The following is a 23647-nucleotide window of genomic DNA, read 5'->3' on the forward strand; positions in this document are numbered from 1 at the left end:
TTTTTTTTTTTAAACACCAACTAAAAATTAATAGTCAAAAACTTAAAATCACTTTAGAGACTCAATATGTTGTGAGAAATTTACAAGAATAAAAAATAATTTATTTTATTAATAGTAATAAAAAATATAATTGTATTCTTATAAAAAATTAATTAAAATAATTTGATTTTGTTTTTGGTTAAGCGATATTAGTTGATATTCTATAAATTAGGTAAATATAGTAAAAAATATATGTTTTGTCGAAAATGTCCAATTTCAAAATCTATAATAACTTATGATTAAAAAATGTTTAAGGGGTTAGAAATCTTAAGATTAGAGATGATTGGGTTGGGATATGATCCAAATCGGCTCGACTCTAACTCAAATTTGTTTAATTCAAATTTGAGCGAAACTCAAATCAAAAGATTTGACTCTTTTTTTAAATCAAGTCAAACTCGAGTTAAGAGGTGTTCAACTTAAATTTCTTGTTTGAAGTAGAAGTTCGAATTCATGGCTCTATTTGACTCGAATCAACTTGAATTCATAATTTAAATTTGTGGCTCAGTTCACTTTAAATTAGAAAATTTGAATAAAATAATATTATTTTATTAATGAACCACAAACTCAATTCATGAATCTGAACTATACATTCGAATCATTAATTCAAACCGAACTAAGCTATAAATTCGAACCATTGATTCGAGCTACAAAATCGTATCAAACTAAAACAAAACTGAACTGAGTTATTTTTTATCCAAGTCAGACTTAATTTTGACTTGATGAACTCAAACTGAAGTCAAATCAGACCATTTTTTATCTGAACTGAACTTAAATTAATAGATGTTCAAGCTTGGCTTAGGTTGTATACACCCCTAGAGATGATAGTAAAACATATATTAAATTATGATCTTGACTATATTAGTATAATTCATACAATATCAGCTAATATCATTTACTTGTAATAAAATTATGTTACTCTAATTAATTTCCCTATTATTTTACTTAAATACCCTTATGGGTATATTTGATTAATATAATATTTTATTACAAAACATAAAATATTACCATAAAATATATTACTTAGAAGATTATTGAGTATTTAATAAAAATTAATAGATATAAATAATTATTATGTTTGATTAGATGTAATAAAAAATACTAAAATATTATTTTACTTAGATGTCTTTTGATTTAATTATTTTAAAATATTATTTATGTTACTTTTTATTTAAAAATAAAAGTATTTTTATCTTAAAAAATTAATAAATAAGAATAAAATTATAACAAAATTAATAGAGATAATAATTATATTATCTTTTGTATTATTTATTATATCAATAATTATTACCAAAAAAGATAATAATAATAATAAAAGATATATTATTAAAATAATCTTTGAATATATATGATGTATCTGATATATATGATAAATTAAAAATATAATTGTAACAAAATTAAAATTACATCAATAATTTTTTAATATATATGATGTATCTCATATTCATATTATTTTTTATATTACTTATCATATCATTGTAATATAATATAAATAATAAAATATTAATTATTGGGGTAGTCAAATATTCATTTTTGTTAATGAAAATTGTTTTCTCAAAACTTCAAATCTCCCCAATGTTGAAATATTCTCCATTAACTATAAGTGAATACAAACCGAGCCGAGTCTAAACTCCTCTTAGCTTGAGTTCATTGAGTCAACATTAAGGATGGTTCGAGTTCGATTTGATTGAATTGATTTGGTTCAAATTTAACTTGAATTTATAATTTAAATCTATGGTTCAAATTTACTTTAAAACTTATTAAAATCATTCACTTTTAAATATATATTTTTAATAAAATTAATAAAATTATCATTTTTTATAACATAATATAAACATATAAAATATATATATATATATATATGTATTTTTAAAAAATATCGTTTATGATTTATTTTGGTTTAATTATTTAAACTAATTGTTTTTTCAAATTTATCCATTTAAAATAAATTATTTTACGATCAAATTAAGTTTAAGTTTTTTTCAATAATATATTAAAATTAAAATTTTTATTTATTAAATTTAATAATTATAAAATTTTTAATCAATTTAATATGATTAAATTTATTTAAAAAGACAATTTAACCCATATAGAGATTCCTGTGCTTTAAAAAAGAGAAAGGTAAATAGTTGCTGTTGTTAAATCGTCCAGATTCTTCAGAACGAAGCTTTACATGTACAAATTACCAAGACTAAATTATCAACCAAATTCATTTTCTTGTCTTTTTCAGCTTTTCAGAGACAAGAACTCAAATCTACAGCGACCTTTGCTTTGTCCCCCACCAAAAGAAAACCTAAATAAATAAATTTACCTTCCAGGTGTTTGCTTCTTAGAATCACAATTATTCATTGTCCAGCACAGATCACACAACAGACGGTCCATATTTGATGGGAATTTGAATGATATATGATAAGATAACTCTATGAAAGATCGATATTCTTGTCTGTACTTTCACATTTAGGAGGGTGGTTTGACCCAATCGGCTAAAAGGTTATTTTGGTAATTTAAATATTTAAAATAAATTTATTTATACAAAATTTTATTATTATTAATAATATAAACAATAATATATAATTATTATATTATTATATATTTTTAATGACGAAGGAGTAGTCATATCATAGAAATTAATGACAAACCTAAATGGGTCAAACAAGGCATTTAATATGTTTTAAATTTGAATGATTATTAATTTAAAATTTATTTATACCAAAAATTAAATATTTAATATATTAAAAATATTTAAATTTTTGTGCCGATTTTATTTAAATTTTATTATTTTTAATTAATTTTTTATATTTATTTTTATTCAATTTTCGAACTCAAACCAGTTATGTTCATGTAATAAAACATTTATGTTACAGTTGACGTTTGACTGGAATATTATTAGAGGTGGAAGGCGTGGAACAGGTTGGGTTTACTGGAAGAGTAATCTCCACCGTTCGATTTATATGAATGAATAATCTTTTTTGACTTTGAAAACTAGTGGGTTGTTAAAATTTTCAAATGCAAACAAGATTGTGGACCTGTCATCTGATGCGCCGTACACATCAAAAGCACAATGGATTTCTTGATCGGACAGCTTAGTCCTTGCAAATTGGACAGCCTAGGTCGTTGATTGCGGGGTCTGCTCTACGGGTGGATAGTATCCGAATCGGTCAGATGTGTACATCCATTAAATTGAGTTCGATTTGAAAAAAAAAAAAAAGTAATTTAAGTTTATCAAATTAAATATAGGTTTTGTTTAAATTTGATTTACATTAAAAAATATTTTAACTTAGTTTAACTCAATTTTATAATTTAAATTAATAATTTAGATTTATTATTTAAATTTATGACTCAAATTTATATTTTACTGATAAAATGACGTTATTTTATTTAAATAATATTTCAAATTATTGATTCAAATCGGATTACAAATTCAAATCATTAATTCAAACAATGAATTTGAGTTGATTTAAGCTAAATCAAATTATGAATTTAAATTACTGATTTGAAATATGAATTTAAGTAGAACTTAAATCGAAGACCTCCTAGTTTGAGTTCTGCTTTATTTAAAAAATGAGTCAAATTTTTTTACTCAAATTTAACTTGAATTTGAATCAAATTAAGCTAACTTAGATCATATTAAGGTCTCATTTGCTTTGGGAAGAACCGAGCTCTTGACCAACTTGAATTCAAATTAAAGACATAATATTTAATTCAAATTTAAATTTATTTAAATTAGTATATAGTATCATTATAAGCATATTAATAGTATAAAAAGTATTATCAAATATGTAAATAATATTGTCAATTAAATAAATAGAATCATCGTTTAGACAGACGAATCGATCTCGTAGAGCTACCGGATTAGATCTTTATCTTGAAATCGGATCATTTGAGCTTAGCTGTAGGCTTGGAGCAGATCTACCCCTAATTGGTAGCATCTTTTATTGTGAAAAAGCTGAAACAATATGCAAATATCAGCCCATAGCCCAAGACACCAATGATAAGCTCACCAGGCCCATAATAACAACATTAGGCCCACATTCAAGCTAAATATGGGCCCTTTACATTCTTCTCCCTGTTTTCACTTGCCCTTGTATTCCAAAAACTTAGCAAAAGGGACCTTAAGTGTATAAATTATATTAAAATGATCTTCATTTCTATCGGAGAATCCCTACTCTATTAGAATAAGGATTAGTTAGGAACTCTAAATTTAGATTAAAATTATCATTACTACTTACAAGACCAAAAATGCTCGTGAATAAAATTTAAAAATTTTAATAAAACTATATATACGCACTTTTGAATACACAGTTAGATACAAAGTAATATGTTAACATGTAATTGAATGATTTTTGAATTGAAGATAAAATAACTCCTAATCGCATAATGACACATAATTTGTATATTCAAAAAAGTGTGCTCCTAACATTGCTCTAAAAAATTATTTCTTTTCATTGACTAATGAGATGTTCGCTAGAATTCGATTCGATTTAAGTTAAATCCAAAAAAGTTAAATCAAGATTAATGAGTTGAGGTTTAAACTCTTCTTAAAAAAATTAAATATTGAATTCAATTTAAGTTGTCTAAAATGCTAATTTTCGTATTGTCTTGAATTAAACTTATTCGATTCGAATTCAAACAACTCAAATCTAATTCAACCCTAATGTTTGCATCACCCTCTATTTCTTAGTTTAGGAATAATATATAATCAATGAGAAACTATGCAAAACACACTTCACAAACTTAATATTCTTAATAGCTTTTCAACAACTACAAAGGCTTCATTTTTATACAACAAAATCCGAAACAAGCAATTCCATCAAATATTTATCAATAAAACTATGTACATAATTTTACATACAAATAACAATATATCATTATTAGATTTGATATTATTTTATCTTTAATTTTTATTTATTTAATTATATAATAATATATTATTATTTATATATAAAATTATATACAAAAATTAAACACATAATATTACCCATATTTATTTTAAGTCTTAGGACTTCCAGCTAAAATCCACTTCCAAAAACAATTCTTCTGCTTAGTCTTAGGCGCCGTTTGAGGAATATTATATAAAGTGCTTCTCAATTCACCGTTTTGGGGTCCTCAAGGCGCCGGCCCTTGCCTACTTCTACATCAATAATGTAACTTTCAAAGCCAGGTTAGGCCCACTACTATTATTGTCATTTGCATTTTTTTAGTTAGATTCTTGTGCAGGGGCGCTAAAAACATTTTCGTTCATTTACTAATATAGTTATTAATATCTTACGATATTAATAACTATATTATATAATATGATATATATTTTATAATATGATAGATATTATTGTTATAAATTGATATACTTTTTTTAAGAAAATGATAATTTAGTAAGATGTACGTAAAAAATTTTAAATTTGTAAGAGTATTTATAATACTTTCAAATTGATAATGTATCAATTAAAAATTTTTATTATTTTATTAATATTTATTCTTTATTTTTAAAAAGTCATATTATATTATACGATATTTAATATACGATACAAAAAATTAAATTTTCGATACACAATATAATACATAATTCGACTACCATGCTTACCCAAAAAATATTTGGTCCTTGAGGTTTAGCCTATATCAATTAGGTCCAATAAATCAAGACGAATCATTTATTGTTCGACTCGAGTTTGGCTCACTTACATTTATGTAAAACTCTAGTTTGAGATGAGAATGATTAATTCGAGTAAGACTTGAGAAATCATAATTAAACTATATAATTTGTATATTTATCAATTATTCTCATATGTAAAGTTAAGAGTAAAATTTTAAGGGTATGAACATAAAATTTTAAACTTTTAAGAGCTTACTAATATAATACTTGAGTCGAACAATAAACTCACAACCTTACCAAGTCGAATAACAACAAACTCAAGCTTAGCTCAAAAATAATATACCTAAACTCCAAGTTGTTTTGCTTAACTCGTTTGTAGACTTAAGCATACCGCACCTAATATGATGACGTCTAGACGACAAAACGTTGTCCTTCCTCGTTTCGATGATGGACGACACTTCTTCATTCAATCATCGTTTTACTATTGTTCTAGCTGCCGTCTGTTTGTCAAATTAGTTGACTGGAAACAATTTTCAAACTCTAGACTTAAGCATATCGCACCTAATATGATGACATCCAAACGACGAAACGTTGTCCTTTCTTGTTTCGATGATGGACGACACTTCTTCATCCATTCATCATCCTACTATCATTCTAGCTGTCGTCTGTTTGTCAAATTAGTTGATTGGAAACAATTTTCAAACTCTAGAGAGAAATTGTAACTTTTTAAAATTTAATCATTGAAAAAAATTATTAGTTTTTCAAACTAAAAAAAAGAAAATGATATAGATTTTTAAGGGTTTAGAATTTACTAGTAAAATAACGATTTTACCTTTATCTTTAACATAAAATTTTAACAAAAGTTAACCTATAGATAAATATTTGAATTTTTAAACTATCATAAGTATGTTTTTGAGAGTAAACTAAAACTTGGATTAAAAATGTCTTTTAATCTTAAAATTATAATAAAATTATGTATATATATAATTTAAATATATAAATAATAAATTATTATATAATTAAAAAATTGTTAAATTAAAATAAAATTATGAGGACGTTATATATAAATGATGTATATATAATAATGGTCTACAAAATTATGCTTTAGCTCCTCTCATTGGGGAACATCTTAACTCATCAGAGATTTAGTGGGTCCCTTTAAAATCTGCCTCATCAAGAAACTAGACTGAAATCAACGGTTGTAATAACCCAATCACTTGATTTACAAATTAATTTAATTAATTATAGTTTTGACCACATAAATGGGAATAGAAATTCTAAATAAAAAAGATCAATCAAGTCATTAAAATATAATTTATGTGGCTGACGTGGAATCCACTAGCACATGCGGTCCACGTCAAGGGGAAGCTAATCACGTGATATCATGCAGTAGAAGGTTGGTATATTTAAGATCACACGGTTGTGATTAGATTCCTTACTTGGTTGGGTAGGAATTTGGCATGCGCGTGAAAGCCAGTGGGTCCCACGACACCACCAGCTGCACTGCAGCACACCGCCCACCCCACACGCTGCCTTTGCTTTTTCCAAGAATTCAATTCATGTTTCCAACCTCCGTGGGACACGTTTCGTTAACCTAGAATTTCGGTGGTCCCCACCGTACCCCACATCTGACGGCTTCCCTTCGCCGCCATTCTCCACTACGATAAACGACGCTACTCCGCTCCGGCCACGATTTTGCAGAAGTCCTTTCGAGGAATCGGACAAGTAATCCACACCATAATTATCACCAATTTCCTGTATATGATCGATATTTTATAATAATAATATATATATATAAAATACCATATATTTTAACCTATATTAAATTAATAAAACAAAGTGGATCAATAGTATTATATAATTAAATATTATTTTATTTTTAATATAGAATTATTTAATTTATTAATAATATATATTAAATATATAATTATTTATATATTTAAAAATATACATATAGTTTTATTGATATAATATATATTACTAATATTAATCAATATATATTTCAAAAAAATAAAAATATAATAAGATGTATTTACAAAATTTTAATTTTTTAAAAATATTTATAATATTTTTTAAAATAATAATGTATGAACTAAATTTTTTATTATTTTATTGTATTATTTTTAGATTACGTATCTTGTGATACAATATAATATATAATAAAACTATTCATATAATTTTGTATATAAATAATGACATGTCACCTCTAAGGGATAGCGTAAGACTTTAGTAGCAAAAGAATAAACTTCATATATAAAAGAATATAAATTTAAATATCCTCTGATAATATATCAAAATCAAACTATTGAATTATCTGATTCAGTAAATATGAGATTAATCATTGAATTCGAAGCTTATTTTGTTCGATATAGTTAGTTCTATCTAAAAATAATAATTTAACTTAGATAAAGTTATTTTATTATCAAAATAAAAATAAAAATAATTATTATTATATGATTAAATATTATTTTATTTTTAATTTAAAATAATTGATTATATAATAATATTTTATTATTTATATATATAATATTATTTTATAATATATAATAAAATAATTTATTTTTTAATGATAGGTCATTGTCATGTGCGTGCATGCGTGCATGCATGATGGATGAAGAAGAAGTTAGTGGTGGGGAGATTTATGATTTTTTTTTATTACGGCAGTGTTAAGAATCCACGTGTGCATGTTAAAATGAGGTGAGAGTATGATTAGGTAAGGTGGAGCCGAAGCAGAGGAAAAAATAAGCAAAGAAATGATGGCAGTTTGTTCAAAAAGAAAGCCCACGTGGGCCTACGTTTTGATAAGTAGAAGGAGGCCCCATTTAATCATCGATCAAAGTCATCATTACAAGATGGGATTGAGCCAGTCACCACCGTTTAATCATTTAGCTTCAGATGTGACTCAACTAAATTTGCCACACCGGAACAGACAGGCCATTCCAAATTTCCAAGAGAAAAAACTAGGGCTCCGTTTGGTTTTAAATTTTTTGATAGGTTCAATATTATTTAGAGGTTTTATTTAAAAATAATAATTTTTTTAATTTTTTTATCTTAATTTTAAAAATTAATAAATTTTTTTAACTTAATTTTAAAAAATTATTCTTTTATTTTTACAATTTAAGATTTTTATATTTTAGGGTTAATAACTGTTTTTTTAAATTTTAAAAATATTAAATTTACACTTTTAAAATTATATTATCTCTTTTTTATAATCGTTTTTTTAAGGATTTAATTCGACACCTCATTAACATCATCACCGATACCTTTTTCTCCGCTCAAGTGATTTTTTGATGTGAAAATCATCAAAATTCAATTAAAATAACTAATTTTATCACATAAATTTATACGATAAATCTATACACCGGCCGATGTATAGCTTGACCGGACGATGCCGCCCTGTTGATGATGATGGATTAACTGAGTTATAGTGAAGTCGTTGTTGAAGCCTTGACGGATATGCATTGTCGGTTGCCGGTGGCAGTGAAGTCATTATCCATGGCTTTAGTAGTGTTTTAATTTTGGGATCAAGAAATGAACAACTTTATAGTATATAATGAGGCCGTACGTATTAATAGTATTAAGATTGGACGGATGCGATTTAAGATTATTTGCTTTCTATATTTATAATTGCATTTTTGAAAAACCGGCTTAGATTTGTGGGTTCACTGAAAAATCAATTTTGAAATTAGGTTAGACTTGATCGAATGGTTCCATCGATTGAATATGGTAAAAAATTTAGGTTTGATCTGATTTATAAAAAAATTAATTAAAAAAATTATTAACAATTTTAAATATATATATACTATCAAATTAAAATTATTTGGTGTAAGTAGTCAATCGATTTTTTTATCGGCCAAATAGTTTCATTGCTAGTTGGACCAAACTATCCCCTTTACTGGATTGATTTCTAGTCTAATTTCGAAAGCATGAGAATTATCAATGTTTACTACTTTACAAGTTTGATTTGAGATCAAAGTTGATATCTAAGTTGGTCTCATTGATAATTCTTTTTCTTCTTATTTGATGATTTTTTCTTTATTTGACAGTGATTATTATTTTACTTTTACTGTCTATCCTATTTTAATTACTATTTACTAATTGAAACAAACTTCGTTTGGACAATTATGAATGATTATACTCTCATATTTGTTTGAACAACAATGAATTGTTCAGACGAATGATTCGTCTCTAAATAAATCTTTGTCTAGATGACGGATGAGCACTGGTGTCGGACAAAAAAGATTGCTAGGAGAATACTTCACAAGTTTGATTTGAGATCAAAGTTGATATCTAAGTTGGTCTCATCGATAATTATTTTTCTTCTTATTTGATAATTTTTTCTTTATTCGACAGTTATTATTGTTTTACTTTTATTGTCTATCCTGTCTTAATTACTATTTGCCAACTGAAACAAACTTCGTTTGGACAATTATGAATGATTATACTCTCATCTATGTTTGGACAACAATGAATCATTCAGGCGAACGATTCGTCTCTAAATAAATCTTTGTCTAGATGACAGATAAGCACTGGTATCGAACAAAAAAGATTGCTAAGAGAAAGAGATAATGCCAGAGAGGGAGAGACATTGCCAAGAGAGCGTCGAAAAATTATCCGATATTAGTTAAATGACAAATTTACTCTTAAAACTAATAGATTTCTTAATTTTAACCATCTATAGATATGTATTTGAGTTTTTAAAATTTCACAGATGAATATTTGAATATATACTATATCTTAGGTGGGAACAAGTCTTTCGGCCTTAATAATTTATGGATTTCATCAAATTCAAGCCGACTTAACATACATAATTAACTTATATGGAAAGCCATTCCTTACACGATTAAATTTGTATTTGCAAATGGAGATTCTCCGAGAGAATAAAAATAAATAACAAAGTAAAATGGCATATTACACATAATATTTTATTTATGAAGACAAAACTACTCATCTTTGACTCTATCTCTCTCTCTTTCTCTCATATACAAACGCCCACCACATAAACTCTCATAAAGCAAAGTTCAGAGATATTCATAGAACGTCCATAGACTAAAATCCATCTCAAACTTTCCTTTTCCAACTTTGTTTAACCAGTTTCAAGTTTAAGCTCTGATTTTTTTTTGGCCTCTCTAGGAGATACCATTTCTTCCTCCTTCCTGTTCAGTTTTTTCATCATGGACACTGCTCAATGGCCACAGGTAGGGAAATCTAGCCATCTCCTGCTGTGTTCATCAAGCTGTAGGCTTTTTCATAAGCAGAAAAGTTTAATTGTATATGGGGGTTCTTTGTTTTCTTTTAAAACTAATAAAGAATGATGGCTAGTGCAAGTCCCCACTCAATTGGTTTAGTTTTTATCAGTTCTTCAGTATTTTTTTCACTTTATCTTTCTCGTTTGCCTATGTGATAAAGAAAGAGGAGTTCTTTTTATTTGTTTCTCTCTTTTCTCCTCCTTTTTTGTTGGGATGTTATGATCTTGAAACGTGTAAAGCAGCTGCCCTTGTTTGGTTTTATTTTTTTGTTTGTCTGTTATCATCTTTTTAATCTTCAGTGTTTCTTGTTTGATCTTCAAGTTATTGTTTCTTTATTTATGTCATTTTACTCATTTCTAGCTCTTCTTTTTGTAATATTGTTTTTCTTTTCGCTTTTCCAGGAGATTTTGATGAAACCGATAGAAGAGGTAGTCACAAATACATGCCCAAAGCCAGCTCCTTTAGATAGGAAGGCAAGACCTCAAAAAGAAGCACAGCCATTGAATTGTCCAAGGTGCAATTCTACTAACACAAAGTTTTGTTACTACAACAACTACAGCCTCACACAGCCGAGGTATTTCTGCAAGACTTGCAGAAGGTACTGGACTGAAGGTGGGTCTCTGAGAAATATTCCTGTTGGTGGTGGTTCAAGGAAGAACAAGAGATCATCATCTTCTTCTTCATCAAAGAAGCTTCCTGATCTTGTTACACCACCAAGATTGTCACAGTCTTCTACTCAAAACCCTAAGATCATTGAAGGACAAGATCTCAACTTAGCTTTCAGTGGTTTTAGAAGTATCTCTGAGTTGGTTCAAGTTCCAACATCGACAGCAACAACAACAACAAGAACCAAATTCCTTCTTCTTCTTCATCAACTACTACACCTCACCTTTCAGCTCTGGAGCTTCTCACTGGAATCTCTTCAAGAGGGTTGAATTCTTTCATGCCTATGCAGGTTCCCGCAGATCCAAATGCTGTTTACACACCAGGCTTCGCTATGCAAGAATTTAAACCAACCCTAAATTTCTCTTTAGATGGGCTTGGAGTAAATGGGTTTGACAGTCTACCTGGAGTTCAACAGACCAGCACTGGAAGGCTTTTGTTTCCATTTGAAGATTTGAAACAAGTCTCAAGCACAACTGATATTGAACAGAATAGGGAGCATGGAGATTCTTCAGGGTATTGGACTGGAATGTTAGGAGGAGGATCATGGTAAAATAAAAAATATGATGAAAAATAATTTGGGTCTTTTTATTTTTATTTTTATTTTTCTTTTGGTTTATATATTTAACTTATATTAATTTGTTAAAGTGGGTGACTTGTATGGATTTCTACATTACTACTAACATAAAGGGTAAATGGGTTTCTTTCTCTTTTTACACACTTTGCTTCTTTGTCTCTTTTATTTACCGTTTGGCAATGGACCAATGGTGGAAATTTGAAGCTTAATTCCAATTGGCTTCAGAAGAGCGGTGACATGATGATATTATACAGAGAAGTCCAGATTCTTTAGGGTAATTATAAGTAGAAGATGACTTGCCTTATGCCCTTTATTTCATGTTATCATGTATCCACTGAAAGAGAAGAAGGGTCATTGTTGGCTTGGTACAAATTATAAATAGTGTAAAATGTGCAGGTTTTAAGGAGTTTTACAGATGAAAGATGGTTTGTCTTATTAGTACCCATCAAATCTCGAAAGAGTTGGCTTTCTTTTCTTCTCTCTTTCTTGTAAACAGGTTCTGAGATCATTTTAGGTCACACAAAGAAGCACAGAGATTCAGGGAGATATTATTATTAATAATATACAAAGAAGCAAATGAAAGTTGCGGAAGAAAAACCAGGTAAGAGATTTTGATCCCTCCAAGTGAGTAAATGAAGTTGAGTTGTGTTTTAAACTTGATCAGCCATTAAAGCCTGCTGCCTCAACCAGAAAGCTCACCTACTGTTGTAACTCTAAATGTGAATATTTTGAAGACTCTCTCTTTCTTCTTTTTTTTCTACCTTTCTCCTTCTGACACTCACATGTCACAAAGCTTGAATTTTACATCTTCCATCCCCATTGAGTGATGTTTACTTCTCTTCCTCTTTCCTCTTTTCTGATCAAACGATTGAGATACATTTGACAAACCCTTGTTTTCTTTAGTCATGAAATGAAATACAGACCCCACAAACATTCCCCTCGGCAAGTGTGCTCAAGAATAATACAATCCACTAAGTCCATCAATCCAGATGCAGAAGAACCTTTTATTATTAGGGAAAAATACTATGTCCCAACCAAACCATAACTCAATGACAAGTTCCATATCTGAATTAGAAAACTCACTATTACAAGTAAATGACATGTTACCCTGTAAACTTTTATTGAGTATATTTCACTTCTCTTTTATAAAAATTTGCCAACAACAAAATGTCGTTAGCAATGACTAAAATTACATTAAATTAGTGTAATTCTAACTATAATTACATTAAAATATTATTATTTCAATTGAAATTGTATTTAAATATTGTAATTATGATCATTCTATTTTAATATAATTCTAGTTGAAATTACACATATACAATATAATTTCAGCGAAAAACGTACATTTAACTTCTAACAAAATGTGGGAAGTGTCATTTTTTGACTTTAAAGTATTGAACTTGTAGTTCTACCATAGTATAGGTGTGGACTATCACTATTATTCTTATATGTATATTATAGTACATTTTTGTTCTATGTTTTATGCCACTTGATCAACTTCCAAATTGCCGAGTGTTAGGTAGATAGGCATATCATCATCCTCTCTATTATAATTCTAATGGGGCCTTTAGGTTTTGTTAAATTCAGACCTCCATCTCTGTCTCTTCATGTTTGGGTTGTTTTTACTATGTGGAGTTGTTTGTCCACTTGTTAAAAGATTAAATGTTGAACATAGCTGCTAGTTTTAGAAAAGGGTAAATCAAGACGGAAAGAAGAAGATGTTCGCAAAAACACTTTTCATGGCTGAACGGTTCATCTAATTTCTGACTCTTATGAACCACTTTGTGAGTTGAGTTTTGTCAAATTTCATATTGCTTTTTCCATTGCCCTTGTCACTCCAGAACTTCGACTTCATGAGGTTAAACTATGTGCATTATGTGCACATAATTTTGAGTATCAATTTGAGTTTACTTTTAAATTAAATTATCTAATTATATTATAACACATCATTTTAAAATTTAATTCCATTTGAGTAACTAATGATCTAGGTTATGTTTATTTCTCTTGTTTAAGCTACCTCAAGGGTTAACAAAACTGGTGGAGTATTAGAATTTTCAAGATAAAGGTCTGGATTCGAGTCTATGTCACGTTTGTAAAACCTTAACTTACCTAATACAATAGTCGTGAGTCTGATCATTGTATCTCAGGTTTTTTTGTCTAACAAATACCAACGAAGTCCTTGAATATTTAAAAAAAAAAGAAAGTACCTCAAGCTTGAACATTCCAATCATAAGGAAACCTTGTTATATACAGAACAAAAAGCAAATGAATGCAATGCAATACAAAATTATACTTGTTTAGTCTTCAAATGGTTTGTCATTTTATATCAATGATCAATATTGATCCCAAATATAAAGAAAAAGTTTCGTCAAAGAGAAATTGAATCCTTATTCTAATGTTTAAAATCCCACTCTTTACCATTAAAGCTACTCCTGGTGGCAATTCTAAAACATTTTCCCAAATAACAATTCAACATGTTAAGTTCATTCAGTTTTCACTAACTTGGATAGCAAAGTCTAATGCAAGATATAGATGCATAAGTCACACAAAGAAAGTCTTGAAACACTTGAATTTTTTATTTTGTGGAGAATTTCTCCACTGTGACTGTCTTGAGGAGGAAGAAAAAGCCAAGAACTGTCCTTGACACATGTATATCAGCATTTCCAATTAATGGTGATAGTTCTTTTAAGCTTTGTTTACTTTTAGTGAGAGATTTAAGTCAAATGGCATTGACACAAGGAATAATGCATTGAGATCAACAACCCATCAGCCAATAGTCTACAAACAGAGTTCAAATTCAATTCAACCACGCAAGCCCTTATTCTCCCCTCCAGCACCATAATAAAAAACTCCAACTTGAACGGCTAATGGATTCTGGGAATAAAATGAATAGCATCTCCCTGGAAGATCACTGTAATTATCTCACACAAATGCTATCATAAGTATGCTCTGTGCTTACCCTTGAATGGATCCTGCACATCAGAAACTGGTTAAGGGGAAATACTAGTTTATCCATAGGAGGTCGGGTTGAGAACACTTGAGTAACAAAAAGAAAACCCTAGAGGACCCATAGCCGTTTTGAGTAAGGCACCCTGATCATGCCTGGTTTTCTACATTGTATAGTCCTAGTTCTCTCAAGACATACCTTAGAAACCTAGTTTAGCCCTGACGGAAACTCGTTTCCGCCTGAAATACTGTAACTGAATGGCTCTGTTTCATGTTCTATACAGTTCGGGTTTTGAATAAAAAAACCTGTATAGTGAGACCAAATTACTCACAGCACAAGAGGCATAACAGTAAAAAACTTTCTGTTGCCAGTGAGTTGTTTGTCATCGTCTGTCTACTCCCCTTTAAAAAATTTCCCGAACGTGGGCAAACATTGATGTTGTTTCAATTTAATAAAACCCACCATGTCAATACATTGTAAATGCCCTCGTCATCAGCAAAGTGTGTTCCTTTCTTCCAATGAAAGAAGTGAAGAAAGGCTGTAAAAGAGCAAGAGACACTGCAATCAGAAATGTGCTATCCATACTTTTATGCACTGGCACGATATAAGGTTTATCTTTTACTCCAAAACACACAAGAACAGCTTTCCCATACAAGCAGCATAAACAAAATGAACATGAGCTTCAAATTATAACTCAAGTCTGAGCTTTTCATGAGAACCATACAGAGAATTGATATATGAAGAGATCTAGATGAATTCCCAATGGAAAATAAATAAAAAAAATTCAAGCCATAACTGAAAGAAACATGGTTAAATCACTTTTTCAACCTAGAGCAAAAAGAGTTTTAGTAGACCATAGTATTAGCAAAGCTGGCAAAGCACTAAAACTCCAAAGGAGAAATTCTTCCATTAGTGTAGTGTGTTGAGAATTTTTCAGAAAAAATTAAACTTGACTTCTCATCTTCAGCAGTGGGCAGAAACGTGCGTTGAATGTAAGGGACGTTTTGGGAAGGCAAACGGATGCCGTTTTGGGTGAATCAAATATGGATTTAAAGCTTATTAAGTCTAGTTTTAAATGGTGCAAGTTTCAGGTTCATTGAAGTTTTCTAAAGAAAGTTATAGCTATTTTAGTAACAGCTGCGCAGAAATAATATCTGCTGTTTAGAATTCTGTTCTGCACGTTTTTTAATGGTTAATAGCTGATGTTTAGGTATATAAAAAGACTTGTAATCAGTTGTTATGTGTGTGGATTTATGAAGTGAATATATAGAAATAAAAGCTTTGAAGTTAGCTTTTTTCCTTCTTCCTCATTTGTGTTAAGAATCCATACTTGTAACTCACCATAGCTTCTATCAAAGTGGTATCAGAGCCTTGTTAAAATGACGACCAAAACTAATATCACTTTCCAATACCCACAATTGACCAAAACAAACTATGATCGATGGGCGCTACGCATGAAGGCCATAATTGGGTCTCATGGCTTATGGGACATTGTCGAGAAAGGATATGAAGATCTCGCAGACGAGAATACTGCAACTGTGGCTGCACTAGAAGCTTGGCAGCGAACAAAGAAGAAAGATCAAAGTGCACTCTCAATTATTCATCAAGGGATAGATGATGACATGTTCGAGAAGATAGCCAATGCGACAAGAGCCAAGGATGTATGGGAAATTCTAAAGAATTCCGTGGTCGGAGTTGATAGAGTGAAGAAGGTGCGACTCCAAACTCTAAGGGCTGAGTTTGAGTCGATTTTGATGAAGGAGAATGAGTCCATAACAGATTATTTTACTCGAGTATTGGCAGTGGTGAATCAAATGAAGCGGCTCAATGAAAAGATAGAAGATGTAAGAGTAGTAAAGAAGATTTTGCGCTCTCTTAACGCAAAATTCACTTATGTGGTGGTGGCGATTGAAGAATCGAAGGACATAGAGTCTATGACCATCGACGAGTTACATGGATCGTTGTTAGCCCATGAAGAGAGAATGAAGAGGGCCCAACAAGAACCAATGGAGCAAGTTTTGCAAGCAAAATTTTCCTTTAATCCTAAGGGAAATGACAGAGGAGGAAGAGGTCGAGGTCGTGGTAGAAGCCGAGGTTGTGGACGAGGTCGCGGTCGTGGTCAAGGAAAAGGCGAGCAAAATTCATTTCAAGAATGTGAAAATAGAAGTTCTCAAAGAGGACGTGGACGAGGAAGAAATAATAATTGGAGAAAAGATAAAAGCCAAGTAGAGTGCTATGCATGTGGGAAGAAAGGTCACTATTCTTGGGAATGTCAAACTAAGAGTTGTGATGACGAGACGAATTTTATCGAGCATAAGGAAGTGGAAGGTGATACTCTTTTGCTTTCTCAAAAGGATGGGTCCATAGAAAAAAATGTCACGTGGTATCTCGACAACGGCGCAAGTAACCACATGACAGGAGATAGAAGCAAATTTGTAGAGTTGAATACAAAAGTGATCGGGAATGTTCGTTTTGGAGATGATACAAAGGTAGAGATTAAGGGAAAAGGCTCGGTGATTTTGGCTACAAAGGATGGAGACCACAAAATTCTCCACAATGTCTACTACATCCCAAAAATGAAGAGCAATATTTTGAGCATCGGCCAACTTTTAGAGAGCGGGCACAAAGTGAAGATGGAGAACAATTATTTGTGGCTTCGAAATCGAGATGATAAACTTATTGCTAAAGTTGCCATGACAAAGAACCGAATGTTCATGTTAAATGTGAAAACGGTGGAAGCGAAGTGTTTACAAGCTTGTGTCAAGGATCCTTCATGGATTTGGCACATGAGATTCGGGCATCTTAACTTTGAAGGGCTCAAAATGCTAGCAAAAAAGAATATGGTGAAAGGAGTTCCAAAAATCAATCATCCGAATCAATTGTGTGAGGCGTGTCTACTCGGAAAACATGCAAGAAAGAGTTTTCCAAAGGTGTCACTTTCGCGAGCAACCGAGCCTCTACAACTTGTGCATGCGGATGTGTGTGGTCCTATCAAGCCACAATCTTTTAGTAAGAGCTCATATTTTGTGCTCTTCATCGATGATTACACAAGGAAGACGTGGGTTTATTTTTTGAAGAACAAGAGTGAAGTTTTTGAGACATTTAAAAAATTCAAGCTTCTTGTTGAAAACGAAAGCGGATACAAAATTAAAGCTCTAAGAACTGATAGAGGTGGAGAGTTCACTTCTAATGAATTCAAGGTCTTTTGTGAGGAAAATGACATTCGACGTCCTATAACGGTCCCAAGAACATCACAACAAAATGGGGTCGCAGAAAGAAAGAATAGGACAATTCTTAACATGGCAAGGATGATGCTAAAAAGTAAGAATATGCCTAAGGAGTTTTGGGCCGAGGCGGTTGCATGTGCAATTTATCTCTCAAACCATTCACCTACAAGGAGTTTGGAGAAAATAAACCCTCAAGAAGCATGGAGTGGATGGAAGCCAAGTGTGAAACACTTAAAAGTTTTTGGGTCAATTGGCTATGTTCATGTATCCGAACAAGAAAGGACAAAACTTGATGATCGGAGCAAGAAGATGGTGTTTATTGGCTATGCCGAGAACTCTAAAGGGTACAAATGTTTCGATCCCGTTTCCAAGAAAGTTGTGATTAGTAGAGATGTGGAATTTGAGGAAGATGCTTCATGGGATTGGAGTGTTCAAAAGGAAGAAACATATAGTTTTCTTCCATATTTGGGAGAAGACGAAAATGAAGACCAAGAGACTGAAGGCGAAAGTTCAACTTCTTTCACACCCACTTCTTCCTCAACAAGCTCAAGGGAACAACCTCAAAGATTTCAAAGCATAAGGGATCTTTATGATGCTACCGAAAGAATAAACGGTGAGAATCTTTTTTGTCTATTTGCAAATGATGAATCTTTGAGTTTTGAAGAAGCTACTAAAGACAAGAAATGGGTGCAAGCTATGAAAGAAGAAATTCATTCCATTGAGAAAAATGACACTTGGGAGTTTGTCACACTACCAAGTAGTCATCAAGCAATTAGGGTTAAATGGGTTTATAAGCTAAAGAAAAATGCGAAAGGAGAAATTGAGAGGTACAAGGCGAGACTAGTTGCAAAAGGGTATAAACAAAAGCATGGTGTGGATTATGAAGAAGTATTTGCTCCCGTTGCTCGCTTAGAGACAATATGGTTAATGATAGCTCTTGTGGCCCAAAACCAGTGGATAATTCATCAAATGGATGTGAAGTCAGCTTTTCTAAATGGTGCTCTTGAAGAAGAAGTATATGTGGAACAGCTGAAAGGATTTATGGTTGAAGGTCATCAAGATAAGGTGTTAAGATTGAAGAAGGCGTTGTATGGCCTTAAACAAGCACCACGGGCTTGGTATAGTCGCCTCGACAAATATCTTCATGAGAATGGTTTCTTAAGATGCATTTATGAATATGCACTTTATGTTAAAAAAGAAAAAAATGATATTTTGTTTGTATGCATTTATGTGGATGACCTTATTCTTACAGGAAATAATCCACAAGTGTATGATGATTTTAAGAAGGCGATGGCATGAGAATTTGAGATGAGTGACATGGGGCTTATGTCATATTATTTGGGGATAGAAGTAAAACAATGGAGTGACGAGATTTTTATCTCTCAAGAGGCGTATGCAAGAGAGATTATAAAGAAGTTTAAGATGATAGATTGCAATCCCATGAATACCCCGATGGAGTGCGGAGTAAAACTCTCCAAGAAGGATGGGGTAAGGAAAATTGATTCAACCACATTTCGAAGCCTTGTGGGAAGCCTAAGGTACTTGACATGTACTAGGCCCGATATATTATTTGCTGTGGGATTAGTGAGTCGGTTTATGGAGAATCCAAGTGAAAAACACATGCGAGCTGCAAAGAGAATTCTTCGATATTTAAAAGGTACTCTTGATTATGGCATTTTTTATACTTCTTCGAATGAGGCTCACTTAAAAGGATATTGTGATAGTGATTATGCTGGTGATATTGATGATCGGAAGAGTACTATTGGGTTTATATTTTTCTTTGGAGAAAATGCAATTTCATGGTGTTCAAAGAAACAATCAATTGTAACACTCTCAACATGTGAATCGGAGTATGTTGCTACAACTGCCGGCGCATGTCATGCGATATGGCTAAGAAGATTGCTGGATGAACTTCATTTTGCTCAAAAAGAAGCAACTAAACTTATGGTGGACAACAAATCGGCCATTGCTCTTGCGAAAAATCCGGTGTTTCATGATCGAAGCAAGCATATAGATGCAAGGTTTCATTTTATTCGAGATTGCATTACCAACAAGGAGGTTGAGGTAGAGTATATCAAAACTCTTGATCAAATAGCCGATATTTTTACAAAACCCCTCAAGAAGATAGATTTCAGCACCTTAGAGAGATGATTAGAGTTGTGAAGAAGTCAAGTTTACAGGGGGGTGTTGAGAATTTTTCAGAAAAAATTAAACTTGACTTCTCATCTTCAGCAGTGGGCAGAAACGTGCGTTGAATGTAAGGGACGTTTTGGGAAGGCAAACGGATGCCGTTTTGGGTGAATCAAATATGGATTTAAAGCTTATTAAGTCTAGTTTTAAATGGTGCAAGTTTTAGGTTCATTGAAGTTTTCTAAAGAAAGTTATAGCTATTTTAGTAACAGCTGCGCAGAAATAATATCTGCTGTTTAGAATTCTGTTCTGCACGTTTTTTAATGGTTAATAGCTGATGTTTAGGTATATAAAAAGACTTGTAATCAGTTGTTATGTGTGTGGATTTATGAAGTGAATATATAGAAATAAAAGCTTTGAAGTTAGCTTTTTTCCTTCTTACTCATTTGTGTTAAGAATCCATACTTGTAACTCACCATAGCTTCCAACATAGTGATTGTGGGTCCTGGGATCTATCAGTCCAACCAATCTGGAAAGAATTTTAGCCAGATTGAAGGTTGCTTATTATGATTCCACATTTGAGATGTTCATGCGTTTAGGTCCAATCATTTTTTCACTCAAACTTACCTACTGATTGTTGCCAAACACCATTTCAAATTAGGTTCCCACCCAAGATACAATTGGATGAGAATCTGAGCACCATTATCAACCGAAACTGAACAAATTAAACAGAGAAGAAGTATGAATATAGTAAAGAAAATGTGTTCTAAATTATATATACACAAGGCCTGCAAGTAACAAGAATATGGCTATAATTCATCCAGAGTCTTCCACCATTCTAGTCCTAAGCTAACCCGCAGGATACATTCCCTTTGATGGTCCAATCAAAATTCTACTAATATCTTAAAGAAATGAAGCAGATATTCAATCAGGGTTAGTTTGAGTGATTAAGTGAAAGGACTTCACCGAAGGTTCAATAAATATGATATCCTCTTATATGAAAAATTTAAACTGATTAATTTAAAACCGAATAATAAGATCTTACGATAAAGTAAAATCCTGAATTGTCTAATGCAATAGTTGTACACCGTGAGATTTACTTGTCTAGCAAAGTCGAGTAGGTTACTGGTCAATAAAAAGTAAAAAAAAAAGGGCAGATATTCCTCCCTGTTACGACTTCTTATTTTTTGTTCTAGCTGGTTGGTTGCCTTTGTGAAGTCTGCAGATTTCGTAAATGACACCGGTAAATACAGAGAAAGATGGATGAGCTGGTTGCTGAAGCAGAGTTAATTGGTTAATCGCTATGGATCCATTTGATTTGTTATTTGTTCATTGTAATTACTTTCTTACCCTCATATTCAAGTAAATCTGTCATCTCCAAACAAACAAAACTAGGGTAATGAAGACATTTCAGAGGAGATTGATTCCATGTGTACTAAATTTTAAGTATCTAATTGAGTACTCAAATGATGTGTCATCATATAATTAGATGTTATTTTATTAATAATTTAAAATTATCTAATCGTATGTTGGATATTTAATTGAATATTCAAACTTGGATGCATTTTTTATTTCATGCCCAGCCCAGTTGATTTGTTTATTGGGCCAGATAGTTAGATGGGCCTCAATGAAGCCCATTAAAACATTCATGGACAAAACATTCTTAAAAACGACCAGAGTTATTGCGTCTATTTTCCATCATCATACCTGACACAGTCATCATCATTTAGCTTCAAACATGATGATGACGTGTCAGAAGGACAAGAACAGAGACCACGAATTTCTGTGGTCCCGCCAGAACACTGAGACCCCCACCACCAGTAAAAAGCATCTGAACTGTCCGGCCATTTGCCACCTTTATCACCGACATTCCGCCCTCAAAATTACCGCCGTCTGATTGACCTGTCAATCAAGATCTAACTTCCACTTGTCCATTTCTGAAAGAAACAAAGATTCTTGCATCTCGTGCTCCAAGTTTCCTCTAAAGCAGCACCCACGAACACCCTATCATAGAATTTACGATCACAGGGTAATTTTGAAGAATCACAAACTTAGATTAAGATTAAATCAAGAGGTGGTGCAGAGGACCAGACAAATGAACCGACAAGTTCTGCAAGAAAGAGTATAGACATTCTCTTGTGTGGGCCTACGTTCCCAACTGTGGACCTGCATGCAGGGTATGACACACCGCCCAGCAAAATTCATTATTATTTCATCAATGGTTGTAATAATGCAGTCAAACTGAATTAATTAAAATTTTAGTTAACAAAATAATTAAATGATTTAATAATAATTTATAAATATATTAAATATGATAAATAATAATAAGTCTTATCTTCTCCGACGAAATAAATATTTATATTTATGATTTTATATAAAATATAATTTATTATTGTTTAAGGTTATAATTTCATGTTATATTATTTAATATCATAATTTCATATTCTTATATTGTTTAATATTGTTATAATATAGTTTGAGTATTGATGGTTAAAATTATAAATGAGTTCATAATATTGCAAATACGGACAAAAAAAAACACACGAAGAACAGGTTTGCGACATTGGTGTTAATGCTAACCTATTTTTCATCCGTGTTTTAATCTCATTCTCAGTTTTAATCATCAATACTGTATATATAACATAAAATCATAATATTAAACGATAGTAAATTATATTTCACATAAAACTTTATAAGGTATAAAAGAAAAACAGTTTAAGTATTTTAACACATAAAGTATTAAAATTGTTAAGTTATAAAAAAATGCGGTAGACATATATAGGTGGACTTATTTTAGGATAAAAAATTCAATATTCTTAGTTTTTTTTGTTAAAAGCTATTATCAAAAAAGTTTCCGAAGAAAAAAATCAATAAACAATTTTTAGGAGCTCTACGGATCCAGACACATGACTCATTCATATTCTTCTATTACCCTATTTAAATTTTGTAAGTGAGTTGATCTATCATATTGCATGCCTCCTACCGTAAACAAAAATAGCGTTGTGTTCTAGATTTATCCGTCTAATAAATATGAACGGGTTTAGTTACAAAAAGAAATAATAATAATAAATTTCTGCAATTCATGGTTGCTTCAATGCTGCCTAGCTAGAAAATTAAAAATAAAAAGTTTATCATGGATTAAATACGCTGTATTCAACTACATTCTTCCCGGAAACAGAAAAAAGTACTGCAAATTTGGGTTGTCAGCTTTGGCTGCCAATAAAGAGGGTG

General features: G+C 31.0%; 1 protein-coding gene across 1 annotated transcript; it reads left to right on the forward strand.

Annotated features, from left to right (window-relative positions):
• The first annotated feature begins 10542 nt into the window (after window positions 1-10542).
• On the forward strand, window positions 10543-12255 carry LOC123204047 (dof zinc finger protein DOF4.6-like). The gene is given in 3 exon segments (XM_044620586.1): window positions 10543-10821; window positions 11274-11696; window positions 11699-12255. Coding segments are annotated over 3 exon segments (837 nt in total). The 5' UTR covers window positions 10543-10797; the 3' UTR covers window positions 12089-12255.
• Window positions 12256-23647: the final 11392 nt, after the last annotated feature.

Source organism: Mangifera indica, chromosome 20 (assembly GCF_011075055.1).
Source record: "Mangifera indica cultivar Alphonso chromosome 20, CATAS_Mindica_2.1, whole genome shotgun sequence".
Classification (NCBI taxonomy): domain Eukaryota; kingdom Viridiplantae; phylum Streptophyta; class Magnoliopsida; order Sapindales; family Anacardiaceae; genus Mangifera; species Mangifera indica.